The 15,997-nt window shown below is 48.1% G+C and overlaps 1 protein-coding gene across 4 annotated transcripts in view; it reads right to left on the reverse strand.

Annotated features, from left to right (window-relative positions):
* SH2D4B (SH2 domain containing 4B) overlaps positions 1 to 15,997 on the reverse strand; it is a 79,004-nt gene that overhangs the window by 30,355 nt on the left and 32,652 nt on the right. For 2 of the 4 annotated variants that reach the window (XM_077946453.1, XM_077946451.1), the window contains exons 4-5: positions 13,075 to 13,291; positions 7,278 to 7,402 (exon numbers count right to left, since the gene is read on the reverse strand). In XM_077946453.1, coding sequence (XP_077802579.1) covers positions 7,278 to 7,402; positions 13,075 to 13,291 — 342 coding nt within the window. Of the gene's footprint in view, positions 1 to 7,277; positions 7,406 to 13,074; positions 13,292 to 15,997 lie in introns of all 4 variants that reach the window. The other 2 variants (XM_077946452.1, XM_077946450.1) reach the window with 1 other exon arrangement.

Raw genomic sequence — 15,997 nt, forward strand, 5'->3', positions numbered from 1 at the left:
GACACAAGGCCAGTGCAAAGTAAGTGTTCCCAAATTACTAGTTAAAACACAAAAAGCCAGTGTGATCCCACAGGTGAGGCTAACCACCACATCCCATAGATACCAGTCAATGTACACCTGACAAGAAGTAAAAAGTCCGATGTCCTCTGCCCAGGGATGCCACTGATCCAAAAGGTACTTTCGTGGACCAGACAGACACAGCCCCATACAGGATATGGGGCTTGGAAGCAGAGTGGACACTGGAACTACAGACAGCTGATAGGAAAGGGTTAAAATCTCAGGAACGCCATTACAATCTACGCTTTCCTAAAGCAAAAATAGCTTCATTCTTCTTTGTAGTCTCTTCTTGAGACTAGATAGCCAGCACACACTTGAAAAAAAAGGAAGGAAAATATTCCTTTATTTTTTAGTTGGAACCGCTAAAGCAAGAACTTAACAGAAAAGTGGGTCAGCTGACCTACTTTTTCTTCTCCTCTAGAAAGTTTTGCATTTGAGATCAGAGTTGGTAGAAAATTTCCATTCTAAATTCTGCCCAAGAGAGGAAAATTAGCAATCTCGCTTGCCATGATGGATTGTGACATGCTAACCAACCTTCCAAATGGCCCCTGCGTTACACCTAATGACTTTTTAAAAATGTTTCAAGATGGGTATCATACTCATAATAGAAGAAAATTCAGACTTGCACTGTTTTTTGGAAGGCTAAATCATTGTCATCTTTCTTTTGTGCACAGGTCTTTTTCTTTATTTCTGAGTTTTAGCAGTGACATAACTTTGTATGCCATAAAGAGATGAACGACCTTGCATGTGCCTCGGTTCCTGATGTGCCACGTTTGTCTATTCCATATAACAAACCAAAGCATTTATTGCATGACACCATGTTCTAAACACTTAAAAATGTTGATACATTTAATCCTCACAACACCACAAAATAATAACTGGGTGTTATTATTTTCTCCACTCCTGGTGTCTTCAGCAATTCCTTGCTAAACGTGAATTTTAGTGCCTGAGTCCACACTGCCAAGATCCCGAAAACTCTATCTTAACTCCCACCTCTCAACAGATTCCAAATCTTCACCAGCATTTCCTGTCTTCCCACTAATCCTAGAAGCCAAGAACAGGGGTTTGGACTGGCACACTCTCTCCCTCTTAGCTCCAGAAATTCTAGTTCCTGGGAGTAATCCCAAAGACCAAATAGGGCATTCCCAGATTTTCCCTCAAGCTGGGTCAGGAAACCAGTGCCAGCTCTGATTGCCAAGGTCAGGAATGAGGAGAGGTGAGATTTAAAATAAAGAACCCAGGCCGAGCCTAAAAGAAGTTCACCAAATATATAGTAAGGGATTGTAAATGCACAGAGGGCACTTTTCCATCCCAGTTTCCATCCCTGGATGGCAGTATATGCAAAGACACAGCCAGAATGGAATAGGTAAAACTAAGAGCCAGAAACCCTGTTTCTCATCCCAGCTTCCCTGCTGACTGCTGGACAAATGTGGGATAGTTTCTCAAGCTCTCTGGTCCTCAGTGGGGTCACCTGTGAAGGGCTAACCACGACCAGCTCATGCAGTAATTGGCAGTGCCATGGGATGCAGGACTGCGTGGCAGCATCATGCCCGAGGATGGCAAAGGTCAGCAGCAGCCAGCCTGTCCAACCCCTTCGTACTCCGTGCAGCTCAGAGAGGTGACCTCCCTCCCAGTGCATGCAGTCAGAGGGGCCAAGCCCCCAACTCCATTCCCACTCAGCTACTGCCTCCCAGGACACAGTCCTTTCCACCTCTCTGGGGGCTGCCTCCCTGCAGGACAGCCAGTGGGTTTGCCCCTCATCCACAGGGCTCCTGGGAGGATTATCCAGGAGGGGATCACCATTGCTTACACCTCAGTTTCTACACCATGAACACATCAACAGAGAAATGAGCAAGGTGAAGTCCGACAGTCACAGGGTGGAGAATATCCTCAGTCCTCAGTCCACAGACTCCCAGGCACCCACCCTGTGGCCAGCCCCAGGCCCTGGCCAACCTTTCCAACGTTCATGACAACCTGAGCAAACTTCAGTGGCTTGGCAGGGGCAGGGCCAGCAGTCGTGGAGCAATGTCAGCAGTGTTTGCCCTTAGAACCACACTGCATGGCAGAGGCCAGGAGCAGAGGGTATAAAGGCCCTCCACTCCCCATTCTGGGGGCAGTCCCCATCAAGACTGCCCAATAGCAAGCTGCAGCCATCAAAAATGTTCTTTCTTCTACTAAAGTGAAATGTGTTTCTTCAGAATCCCCATCCATCCCCAGTGATATGGTTTGGATACCTGTCCCCCGCAAATCTCATGTTGAAACGTGATCCCCAGTGTTGGAGGTGGGGCCTGGTGAGAGATGTTTGGGTCATGGGGGCAGATTCCTCATGGCCTGGTGCAGTCCTGACCACAGTGAGTGAGTTCTCATGAGATGCGGTTGTTTAAAAGTGTGTGGCCCCTACCACTACCCACCTTCCTCCCACTCTTGCCACGTGACGTGCCTGCTCCAGCTTCGCCTTCTGCCATGAGTAAAAGCTCCCTGAGGCCTCCCCAGAAGCCAAGCAGATGCCGGTGCTACTTCCTGTGCAGCCTGCAGAACTGTGAGTCCATTAAACCACCTTTCTTTATACATTACCCAGCCTCGGGTATTTGTTTACAGCAACACAAAAACAACCTCACACACCTAGAGCCCAGTTCTGACCTTCTCAGTAATCCCCCTTTCTCAACACAGAGCTCCAGAGACTGAGCGGGTGGTTCTGTTCCTCTACCCATTCCTCCCCACAGCTTCTCCTTTCCAAGATAAACATTCCCGAAGTAATCATTAAAATGACTTCTGTGATTTATATTTCCTTCCCTTCCCTCAAACACAGCAATGTTTTGTTTGTGTGCTGTCATCCGAACAGCAATCCGGACGAGTCTGAAGATGTGGGGCCCATTCTAGACCCCAGCAGCTCTGTGACCTTCAGCATTCTTCTCTGAATAGATTCTGAGGTCGCAGTGGAAGCAGGTGGGAAGAAGTGTCCATTCTACTTTGGAACTCTCGCATCTCACAGGAAAGCTGCCCATCACTGCTGGGATCCCTGAACTGTCTACATGGCTAGGGAGTGCCTCCTCCCAGGTGGGGTCCCCCCTTTGTGCTTGCTCGTGAAGAAGCATGCCACTAACACCCCACAGAGGATAGCCAAAGGCCCACCCAAGCCCAGGTGAGGCCACATGTGAGATCTACTCCCAGCACCTGAGCAGGGTCACATGGAGATAATTTACCAATGCCAACGACATCACCCACCGGGTAGTCCCATTCTGTGCCAAGCCTTCCTAAGGGCAAGCAGCAAGGCAGCCAATAGGTTGTCGCCCAGACAATAAATCATAGACCACATTGTGACTGTTTTTGTAGAAGTAAAGCTCAGGAAGAGAAATGGGTTCTGACTGAGCCAATGTTCTGACAGAAAACATTCTTAATAATTGTAGATACATGTCAAATTTCGAAAATAGATTTTTTTCCCCCAAAGCCAAGCTTGTATGTACTGGCACTTCTCGCAAGTAGTTATAACTACAAATCTCTCTCACAATTCCTGGAACATAACAATGAACAAAGGAGAAACAAGGAGTTACCATCACTCTTTGTAACCCAGGAGACTTTACCTAGAACCCTGTGGTCCCAGAGAAAAGCCTGTTGCCGGTGCCCTCTCACTCTGCCCTCTGAGCCCATTTCCCCAAACCTGATTTCCCAAAGGAGGTAGAGCCTCTGGTGGTTGACCCCAGACCCCAGGAAACATCAGGAAACACACTGGCGTGGCTTTTTATGGTGGACAAAGCACTGCTGTTGGCTCAGTCTTCCTAAGTGTCCTGTGAAGTAGATGTTACAACGCCAGTTTCACAGATGGGGAATTTAAAGGACACATCCAAGGACACAGAGCTGCTAAGTTCTAGAATGGACCCCATATCTTCAGATTCTCTGTCTACTTGCTGTTTGGATAACACTGGCACAAATCCACATGTGTTTGAGGAAAGGGAAGGAAATCATCCGAGTAGTCATGTTTAACCTGCATCTGAAATCTAACTAAATTAACTAAGACTCTTCTATCCAGGAAAGAAAAGACTTGTATTGGGATTCTGACAGATTACATTATTGGCTCAAATTCTTCTTCCCTCCCTGTTGCCACACCCTTTGACATAGGACTCTGCAGTTCCTTGTAAGAAAAAGACAGAATATATTTTCCCATTCCTCAGTTCTGTGAGGTATTAAGGCAAAGCGACAAGGTCCTGGCTCTAAGACTAGGGCTCAAGAGCCTGGCATGCTTCCAATTGCTCTCTGATGTCTGTCCTGTCACCATGAGAAGAGCACGCCTGAGCTGGCCCACTGGTCCCAGGAAGAGCGTAAGAGTTCCATGGTACAGAGATGCCCCAGCTGAGATGCCCAACCAAGCCCAGCGAGAGCCAGGTCCCCTGCCAACTTGCAGCAAAAACTCCTTAACAATTAGACTGGTGCAGGCCACCTGCCCCTGTAGGAATTGGTACAGAGGAACTCCTAACCCCTCCATCAGGGAATTCCTATATTGAAAGAGAAGTTGGAACACACTCACTGTTCCAGACTTCGGGATTTTACGAGTGAGTAAAGTTGGAAAAAAAAAAAAAAAAAAAGCAGCGGTGGGGGAGGTCCTGGGTTGCTAACTTTTTGCTTTTTCAAGCAAAGGCAATATATAAAATTAACCATGACTTACTATCACCATCAATTCATAAAAGATAGGACATTTTAACACTAAAACTGAGGAAAGGATATAATCTTAGAATATGACACAATCCTTTCTAAGCAAAGTTACTTGGCCACCCTCCATATGTGAGCCTTTTTCTTTCCTTCTGTCACAGATCAATGAAAATTCTGTCACCAAATAGCTCCAGCCTGTGTAACAGCAACTTTTCTGCACGCTTTATGGTAGAACTGTCAGAAGAACATGAAATTAGCTACATAAATTATGAGACTTAAATCTTGGTTCTGTTGGTTCTGTGACAACATAAAAGTTACCTTAAAAAAAAAAAAAGTCAAAGAAGAAAACAAAGCTAAAAATAAATTTGAGCACCTCGGTCGTACCTTCTCCACTGGCTACCAAAGGCAGTTGGAGCACCCGGCACAGCTGCCCACCCTCACCCACGTGCCACTCCTGAGTGACACTCCGCAGCTCCCTAAGATGCCAGTGCTGCTCTTCCGTGACCATAGTAACGTCTGAATAAAAAGCACAGTGGTGACTTAAATGGAAGCTCTACCGGGGCTACAGGGACACATAACTGGGATAGAAGGGAGAGGCAGAGAATCCCCAGCACCAGCTCCAGGGACACACGGCTCAGTCAGCCATGAGTGCTGTCTTCTCTCTGAGCCCTAAAGAGCCAGTCCAACCTTCTTCCAGATGTGTGGTGACCTGGGAGAAGAAAGAGGTCTCAAAGTGGACGGTGGTCACAACAGACTAGATTATCCTTCAAAACTATCCACTGTAACACGGACGCCACTTTGGCTCTGGCTAACAGAATGTGAGCGACAACCTCACGTCAGTGCCCTACAAAAGCTTTAGGAGCCAATGTGTGGTTCTCCAAGTCCCTCATTTCCCTCTGTCGTGAGATCATCACCGTTTTCTTTTTTCCTTTTTTTTTTTTTTTTGAGACGGAGTCTCACTCTTATTGCCCAGGCTGGAGTGCAATGTTGCAATCTCGGCTCACTGCAACCTCTGCCTCCCAGATTCAAGCAATTCTCCTGCCTCAGCCTCCTGAGTACCTGGGATTACAGGGGTCTGCCACCACGCCCAGCTAATTTTTTTTATATTTTAGTAGAGATAAGGTTTCACCACGTTACCCAGGCTGGTTTCAAACTCCTGACCTCAAGTGATCCTCCCGCCTCAGCCTCCCAAAGTGCTAGGATTACAGGCATGAGCCACCGCACCCGACCGACCATCAGCATTTTCAATAGAGGCAGCTCCTTCAGGCTGAGGCCCAGACTAAAGTCTGTAACCAACTCCTAAAGGGCATGTAACATGGGTAAGAAATAAACCTTGACTGGTGGGGGTCACTGAGACTTCAGAAGCATTTGTGACCGAGGCATATCCAATCTGACCTACGTGACATGGATGCTATTCACTGGGTTGGAGAGCTCAACAGCAGTGGCAACAGGGGAAGGTGGCGAGCTCGTCTTGGAGGTATTTCTGTACTTGGTCCCTGGGGGAGAGGCAGGGGTGTGGGTTGAATACAGAGATGCCTAAGACATAAGGTCCCTGACCTCACCAAGCCTAAGACCGGCTGGGAAGGCTAGCCTGACCCTCACATGTGTGGCTCTAGATTTTCAATGCAGAGAAGCAAGGGCTGTTCTTTGGAACCGGAAAGCGTGGGATCTAATCCCAACCCAGACATTTTCTTCCCACCTTCATCCATTCTTCCCATGGATACTTACTAAGCCAGGGACCGGGAAAATAAACAAGGTCCTTAACCTCACAGGCTCACATTCAGGTGGGAGGATAGACAATAAGAAAATCTGATAAATACCAACTGGGCACACTCTCTCCAGGAAATGAGCAGGGTGAGCTGAGGGACACTGGGGAAGGCTGATGTAGGTAAGAAAGTTCAGGAAAGGCCTTTCTGAGGAGGGGGATGTTTGAGATGGAAAATGAGAATGTGTCAGCCATGCAAAGAGCTGCCGAAGAACAGAAAACGTGAGTAGAGCCACAGCAAGCACAAAGCGTCTGAGACGGGAAAGAGGATGGCTTGTTTGAGGAACAGAAAAAAGGCCAGAGTTTTGGAAATAAGGTGGGCAAGGAGGGGCTTTCAGGGAGCCACCCTGCCCTAATAGTCTATGTTTAGGTGATGCTGACCTCTTCATTCAGCCATCTGTCATCTAATCAACAAGCACGTATCTGGAGCCTATAGTGTGACAGGCTGTGGCCAGGATCCGGGGATGGGGGTCCTACACACCAGGAACTCATGCAACTCTCAGGGCTCACTGTCTTATGACCACAAAGAAGATGCCTCTGAGGAGCCCTTGATGGCTACGGAGGCTGCGAGGTGACGGCAGTGGGCAAGAGCCATGGTCATCCCTTCCCAGAAGAACTGGGAGTGCTCGTTCAGCATCCCTGGGGCCTGCAGCCTCCTGGACTCCCGCTGGGAGATATCGGGGGCAGAATGGAGATTGCATGAAGTCCTCTGTCCCCTGATTATAACAGTCCTTCAGCACCCCTCCCCAACCCCAGAGAGAGGCAAGGATGTGGAAATCATCTGGCACAGGGCCCAGAAAAATGGTCCTACCATGGAACCAGGGGGCGATGAACTTGGTATTCCTCTCGAAGCCAGCTCCGCGAGGCAGCTGCTCCTCCTTAAACCAGCGGACGATGACATCTCTGGAGACTGGGCGCAGCGGGCGCTCCCAGGTCCTGCTGAAGAGAGAGAAAGTGGGGAGGGCAGAAGATTAAGGAGGGAGAAAGGGCAGAGGAAGAAGAAAGAAGAGGGGAAGGAAGGAAAGAGGAAGGGGAGAGGAAGGTAAAAGGAGGAGGAGGAAGGGGGGTGGAAGAAGGGGCAGGAGAGAGCCATGAGAGAATGAATAAGCACGGTGCCCACATCCATGCCTACAAAGAGGATTAAAACAGCCCAAGTACTTGAAGGCATTTTGCAGATTATAATGTACCACCTGTTATTGTTTATTTAAAAGAAAACTGTTACCGATTGCTTCAAAAAACAGCCACACAGTTGGGAATGAAAAGAGGCTGGGAGGGGGTGTCTGAGGGAAAGAAAAGGCACATTTTCCCTCGAGCATGGCCAGGGCATAAATACCAGCATGGATGAAGGAGGCTCCTGATGGAAAGTAACTGAGTGTGTCCCATCCCCTTCTCTCCCTCAGAAAGAATTCTGGGTCTTATCCCCTCCTTACCTCTCCCTCCCCGCCCTCTGAGGGGATGCCTGCCTTTGCCACAACTCCTGTGCTTTTGTAAGGCAGAACCAGGACAGTGAACAGAGAGAGAAACCGGAGAACCTCAATTTGCTCTGGAAATGGCTGAGATTCCCTGCCCAGAAAATAAAAAGTATATGACAGAGGAAACAGAGGCAGAAGGAAACAAAACTGCACATTGGTTACTACGGATGGAATGGATGAGGGACTGAAGGCATGGAGGGCAGGAAGAGGGGCACGGGAAGAGTTCAGACGAGGGAGTAGATACGTTTTAAAGTTCTCACAGGTGAGCCAAGATCGTCACTGTTTTCGTGTCTGAACTGCGGTTCCCAGATGCGTACACAGACTGTGGCGAAGTGAGACCCCACTGCACTCGGGCTACACTGAAAGCATAGTAAGAGCTGGCAGCACACGACACGTGACAGGCACCCACAACTATGTGGTGAAGTACAATGCAGTAACACCACGGTGCATGAAATCATGGCACAAAAGTACAGCATCTGGGCCAGGCGCGGTGGCTCACACCCGTAACCCCAGCACTTTGAGAAGTCGAGACCAGTCTGGCCTGGTCTACTCCCTCGTCTAAATTCTTCCCGTGCCCCTCCTCCTCCTGCCCTCCATGCCCTCAGTCCCTTACCCATTCCATCCGTAGTTACCAATGTGCTGTTTTGTTTCCTTCTGCCTCCGTTTCCTCTGTCATATACTTTTTATTTTCTGGGCAGGGAATCTCAGCCATTTCCAGAGCAAATTGAGGTTCTCCGGTTTCTCTCTCTGTTCACTGTCCTGGTGCTGCCTTACAAAAGCACAGGAGTGGCGGTGAAACCCCATCTCTACTAAAAATACAAAAATTAGCCGGGCGTGGTGAGAGACACCTGTAATCCCAGCTACTCAAGAGGCTGAGGCAGGGGAATCGCTTCAACCCAGGAGGCAGTGAGCTGAGATCGTGCCACTGCACTCCAGCCTGGGCAGCAGAGTGAGACTCTGTCTCAAAATAATAATAATAATAATAATAATAATAATAATAATATAGCATCTGAGGAACAAGGCAACAGCCCACCTTGAACAACCACAGCCTCTTCGCCATTTCCAACTGAGTGACAGGGGCCTGGTAAATTCTTATTTTGTTGTTGTTATCCACCTAATAGTACTGGCATTTAGAATTCACGGTTATCCTTGTTTTTCATAAAATCAATGTCAGCTGTCCTCTCATGTGATCTCCGTATTTGCCCTGTACCCACACTTTGACACTGTGCTCAGCGTACCTCCTTACAAGCCCAGAATAAATCCACAGGGCATTTCTTTACTCGCCCTAAACTGAATACACTCACACATGCACACGCATGCACACACACAGTAGCAGACACTGTAGATTTGAGAAAAGATGTCAGAAGGACAGAGGGTGAGGTTACATCGCAGCTTACAGCCGTCATCGGTAGAGTTGGCCTCCACACCCTGTCTTCCCACTCACTGCCACTCTGGACTTTCCTTTACCCTCTACAGCCCTACAGCCAGCCGGCCTATGTTCCCAGTCCTCACACTCTTCCTTCTCAGTAAGTTCAAATGTCTTTCTTCTTCATTAAGCAGTGCAGGGCAGCCTGCTTCACCCAGCCTCTTCCTCCACATTTGCATCCCCCAAAAAATAGCTGTGCTTGGTGGGGAAAAACTCCTCCAGTTTCTAGGACTCGCTTTCCTTAGAAGGCAATAGGAAGTTATATATAACAGCAAAAAATAAATTCACACACTCTTGTCCCTCTGTTTCTAAGCAGTCGATTTGAATTCGTTTCTAAGCAGGGAATCTGACTCCCCCAGAACATAAATGCTACATTTATATACCTTAAAATTTTGATCATTCTATATAAATTAGATAGTTTGCACTTCTTCTTTTTTCTTTTTCAGCTAATCTATGGCGTTTCCCCTGTTATAAAGCCTTCAAAGAAGTCACTTTTAGTTCCACAAAACATTCCAATGAATTGACTTAACCCAAATTCACTTTAAACAATTACATTGCTTCTGACTTTTTGCCATTATTAATAATGCTATGATAATCATCTTTGCACTTTTTCCAATTTGCAGATAATTTCCTTAGCATAGATTCTAGCAGTGAAATTACTAGCCAAAGTCATACCAGCAGTAAAGAGTAGGGCCTGGGTAAAAAGATATGTGAACAGCTTGTGTATTGGTCCACAAGAGCTGACTGTTAAATTTTCAGGAATTTTCTAAGCCAGTTAAACATAGCCATCATTAAAAGTTAAATGTAATAGGCCAGGCACAGTGACTCATGCCTGTAATCCCAGCACTTTGGAAGGCTGAGGTGGGCAGATCACCTGAGGTCAGGAGTTCGAGACCAGCCTGGTCAACATGGTCAAACCCTGTCTCTACTAAAAATACAAAAAATTAGCCAGGTGTGATGGTGCGCACCTGCAATCCCAGCTACTTGGGAGGCTGACGCAGGAGAATCACTTGAACCTGGGAGGCAGAGATTGCAGTGAGCTGGGATCGGACCGCCACTGCACTCCAGCCTGGGTGACAGAGCAAGACTCGGTCTCAAATTTTGTTTAAAAAAATTTAAATCTAATAAATATACAATTAAATAAATTTTATTAAAATAAGGATAATAAATACTCAAAACTCAAAACAAAAAAAGTATATAAATACTAGATATGTATTCTAGGAGGCCACTTGGCCCAAAGCCTCACTCCTGAATCTGAACCTGTCCTCCCATCAGCGGCACGCATCTGCCCTCAGCACAGACAGACGAGGTGTGCTGGCAGGCACCAGAGAGGTGAGAGCAGTGAGGCCATAGGGACCCATCCCATGGGGCCGCCACAGGAGAGAGGCTGGACCTTCTCACTGCCTGGGCCTGCTGCCCTGTGTGCACAGCTGCTTGTCCCCTTTGAGGCTCACTCGGGAGTGAGGCCACTGCTCCCCTACTGGCTGCACACAGCCAGCCCAGAGCCAGGCTGCACCATGGTCCATGTGGCTCCATCAAATGGGCCTGAGGGAAAATTTCTAGGTTTGTTTTAAAAAGCATAGATGGGGAGAAGGCTTTTCTAACTATGCCCTCAAATTTAGAAAATATAAAAGAGGCCAGGAGCAGTGGCTCACACCTGTAATCCCAGCACTTTGGGAGGCCAAGGCAGGTGGGTCACCTGAGGTCAGGAGTTTGAGACCAGCCTGACCAATATGGTGAAACCCTGTCTCTACTAAAAATACAAAAATTAGCCGGGCATGGTGGTGCGTGCCTGTAATCCCAGCTACTCAGGAGGCTGAGGCAGGAGAATCGCTTGAACCTGGGAGGCAGAGGTTGCAGTGACCCAAGATGGCGCCATTGCACTCCAGTCTGGGAGACAGAGTGAGACTCTGTCTCAAAAAAAAAGAAAATATACAAGAAAATTTGACCTTGTAACAATCAAGAATTCCTGCACGACAAAAAATTTCATCATGAAAATCAAAAAATAAGTGCCAAACTGAGAAAATATGTTTATCACAGACAAAAGAATCCTCTTCCCTAATCTTACGTAAGAAGTTATTAGATATCAATAAGGAAAAGACAACACAATAAAAAGATAATTTACAACACACTGTGCAGTAGAATACTATGCACCTGTAAAAAAAAAAAAACAAAAAAAACAAAAAAAACCCCTAAATAGATAATGTAAGAATTGATACGAAAAGCCTTCCTAAAAACTAGTTAAATGAGGGAAAGCAATCAAAGTATAGAACTCCATGCATAAAATGCCAATTTTTCTCCCAAAAAAAAAAAAGGAGGAATAAGGCCTTTCATGATGGTAACTGCAAAAATAAAGTGAGCGGATACATAAAAAACTAAGAACAGTAGTGACCTCTGGAAGATGGGGGAACAGAGTAGACGGAGGGGGAGAGGGAGGCAGCCATTTCTCAGTACACCTTTTTAAACCTTCTGGTTTGGGAATCTTATACTTGACAAGAAAGGAAACGGTGAGAAGGTGGGAGGGAAGAAATGAAGACATCATCAACTGTCCCTACACTGTAGGCAGAGGGAAAATAAAGTTATGAGTAACCCCAAACCCCAATTAAAGCAAAACTCAGACACCCCTTCATTATCTGGGGGTGACTGGACTCTTCTGCAGATTACTGAGGTTAAGGGAGCCGGCAGGTGCTCACCACCCAGCCTCTGGCCCTCCTGGGGACAGTGGTTGTTCAGCAATGATCTGGGGACCAGAGCACCCAAGAGGAGAGAGGCCAAACCTTGGGGCTGGCCTAAGGTGGGGGCGGGTAGAGGGAAGAGAGGCTCCCTGCAACCTCTTAACCTTTGGTCCTGGCAATTTCGGACAGTCATCTAAGTGCCCTTGCAAACCCTTAGGGGACACAAATGTGTGTGAGGACCCGCCTGCATCCAACCATGCTAAACTGCAAACCTACTATTCCACTTAGAGAAAAACCGGCTTGCCTGGGACTCAGGGTCATCAAGCCCTGTGTCCAGGCTGCCCGGCCATGCTTCACCCATCTAAGGGCTCATTACAAGTTCTTAGCCTGGGGCCCTTAGAGTCTCAAACTGTATGCAAACATTCTAGGTCTTTATATCTGCAAATTTGAGGGGGAAGAAGGTACACAGCTTTCTTCAGATTCTCAAAGGAATCCTTGACGTTAAAAAGGTCAAAGCTCCTAGGGGTGCGATGGCTCAGGCCTGTAATCCCAGTACTTTGGGAGGCCGAGGCGACCGGATCACGAGGTCAGGAGATCGAGACCATCCCGGTTAACACGGTGAAACCCCGTCTCCACTAAAAAATACAAAAAAATTAGCCGGGCGTGGTGGCGGGCACCTGTAGTCCCAGCTACTCCGTAGGCTGAGGCAGGAGAATGGCGTGAACCTGGGAGGCAGAGGTTGCAGTGAGCCGAGATTGCAACATTGCACTCCAGCCTGGGCGACAGAGCAAGAGTCCGTCTCAAAAAAAAAAAAAAAAAGGTCAAAGCTCTCAGAACTCCAAAGTTATTACAAATCTCCAACTCCCACACCTCTCCTCCCTCTCCTACCCCAGACTAGGGCTGAGGTCCAGAGGGGAAATGCTAGCCCCAAACTACACAGCAAATCTGGGGCAGAACCGGGACTGGGACCCCGGTGCCCCATGCCCTAATCCAAGGCCCTTGCCCCAACCACGCCAACGCGGAGCCTCGACCCACCTGACCGGCAGGGCGAGGGGCTGCGGCGGACCCGGCCCGGGGAGGTGGTGGTAGAGTCTTGCCTCCTGCTCATGGCTCTGGCCGAGCTCCCGGAACATGGAGCTGAGGCCGGCGACCATGCCCTTCTGGATAGCACGGAGCGAGTGGCGTCGGTACTCGTCTCGGGCGCGCTGGGCTCGGCGGCTCCTCTCCTCATCAGCCGCCTTGGACCGGCGCACTGGAAACAGGAAGACAGCGCGTTAGCCCAGATCCGCAGCCCAGGCAGTGCACTAGGCCAGCTGGGACAGGATGTATTCGGTTGGTGCAAAAGTAATTGCAATGTAGTGGCAAAAAATCACGGTGACTTTTGCACCAACCTAATAGTCCAAGAACCTGAGGATTCACCTGGCTGCAAGGAAGCTCAGAACCCAGAATCACAGGCAGGCCCCGCCCAGCCCTAGCAGCAGCCCTAGAGCAAGCCTGTCCCTACAGAGGTAAAGATACCCTGACAGTTTAGGGTTGTCTAGTTGTTCCTGTGACGCCATCCTAGAATGGCCAAGCCACCTTGGAGTGGAAATTTCCATCTCCCTGTGTATTTCTTCCTGGGAGTGTCCTGCTCAGAGCAGCTCCTCAAATCCTCTGCCCACTCAGCTCACCTGTCAAGGTGGCCAGCATCTCCAGACACCACCACCGTCACCCTCATTGACAGTGCCAAGCCCTGGGTTTGGTGCCTTCCCTGCATTATCTAAGGGACTTCCCCCAACCACCCAGGGAGGGCACATCACTATTTCTGCTTTATGGGTGAGGAAACCAGCCTCTGAGAGGTTAAGTAACTTGCCCAAAGTAAATCAGCTAATAAGGAGCAGAACCTGGACAGAAACCCAGGTGTGCCCGGCTCTAAAACCCACACAGTTCTTTCCCCCCTCCATGGCCCCATCACTCAAGCAGCTACCTTCGATTTAAAACCCTGTGTATCTGACACCAGAGCTCTTTCCTACTAAAAAACAAAGAAGCATTGAAAGACCATCTGGCCCAACCTCCTCATGTTATTCATGTGGAAACTGAGGCCCAAGAAAGGACAGCAATTTGCCCAACTGGGTAAGCGGACCAGGCCAGGAACCATCCTTCCTCCTACTGCAAGATGAGTTGTTGGAAACACTAGTGTCCCAGTTCTGGAGCCCTTTCTTGGTTTCCCATGACCTTGACAGCTGGTAGGTGAGTGTATGGGTGGGGAGGGGGAAGAGGATCTTTTGATAACTCCAACAGCTTACAAGACTCCAAGACACCCAGCTCTCTAGCCCTCTGTATTCACATATACATGTATTAATATAAGTATATATATTCATTTTCTTGAGATAAAGTCTCATTCTGTTACCCAGGCTGGAGTGCAGTGGTGCGATCACAGCTCACTGCAACCTCGACCTCCTAGGCTCAAGCAATCCTCCCACCTCAGCCTCCTGAGTAGCTGAGACTACAGGTGTGCGCCACTATGCCCATCTAATTTTTTAAATTTTTTGTAGAGACAGGGCTTCACTATATTACCCAACCTAGTCTTGAACTCTTGTTCCCACCTCAGCCTCCCCAAAGTACTGGGGTTATAAGAGTGAACCACCATGCACAACCTCTTCCATCTTTTTGTGCTCCTCAAGGAAGGGTCCTGTCTCAGCCAAGTGGCCTTGAAAAGACATCTGTGCTTCTAAATCTCAAAGGGAGGTCTGGGACCAGGAAAATGTGGGACAGGGAACAAAACCCATTACAGGCAAATTCTGGAATTAAAACCAATTATTTTGTAGTCTCATTGCATCTTGGCAGGCCCCTATCTGCCTCTAAAATCCAACTATTTTGCAAAAACCTCTTGCTGGCTTTGTTCTTCTAATTGTACCAGGCTAATGCCCCAGCCCCAGTGGGTCACCTTCTCTTCTCAGAGTAAAATCTTAGTCTGTTTCTACTCCAATGCCACTCAACACATGCATAGCAGGCACCTACCAAGAACTGCGCTGTTAGTATTCACAGGATAAAGGTCAGTTGCCCTGTTCCTGAAAGAAAGCATTTCTACTTCACAAGTTGTCAAAGAACGCCTTCTGGGAACAGAACATCTCCCAGATCTGAGGAAGGCAGCATGAAGTCTGTCCCTCAGAAGGTATTTATGGAAGTGGCCCCATGGGTGTCCCATGCAGAATATCCACTAGGCTGTGAACTCCACGAGGGCAGGTGGAGAGTCTGCTTTGGTCTATTCATTGCTGTATTCTAGTAACACGGTCGGCAGGTGATACATATTTTTGTATGACTGATGGAACACAATTAAGTATTTAGCGCTGCACTAGGCCCTGAGTTGGATACAGAGATAATAGTGAAGGAAATCCTTCTTTCAAGGCACTCAGAGGCAAGCTGGGAAAATAAGACCAACAAATATCTCTAGCATAATGAGGAAAGTAGTGAGCAGCATTTAAAAAAGAGACCAATGAAGTACTGTCAGAGTTTAGGGGCAGCAGCAGCCTCGCATGCTACTAGGGAGCCAGCAGACATCATAGGAAATAATTTGACTGGGTGTGGGAAGATCAATAAGAGTTTTCCAGAGAAAGAAAAGGGAGGAGGCCGTTCCAGAGAGAAAACTGAGGTTTCAGTGGTTTGTCACTCCTTATGTTACAAGACTCCAAGACACCCCTCCCTCTGGCCTTCCATTTTTTTGTGTTCTTCAAGGAAGGGTCTTGTGTCTGCCAAGTGGCCCTGAGAAGACATCCATATGTTGTGGCTTCTGAAACTCAAAAGGGAGGTCTGTGAGTTCCAGACCCTAAGAACACCATGATACCTGCCTTGTATTGTGACGAAAGGCTCCAACAAGGTCAGGGGGCCCCGGGATGGGCTTTGCAGACATTTGACTGCAAACTAAAAACTAGAAGCTCGTGCCCTACAAGGACCATGACTTTTGGAAAATTACAGCCCC

Source organism: Macaca mulatta, chromosome 9, assembly GCF_049350105.2.
Source record: "Macaca mulatta isolate MMU2019108-1 chromosome 9, T2T-MMU8v2.0, whole genome shotgun sequence".
In the NCBI taxonomy this organism is placed as follows: domain Eukaryota; kingdom Metazoa; phylum Chordata; class Mammalia; order Primates; family Cercopithecidae; genus Macaca; species Macaca mulatta.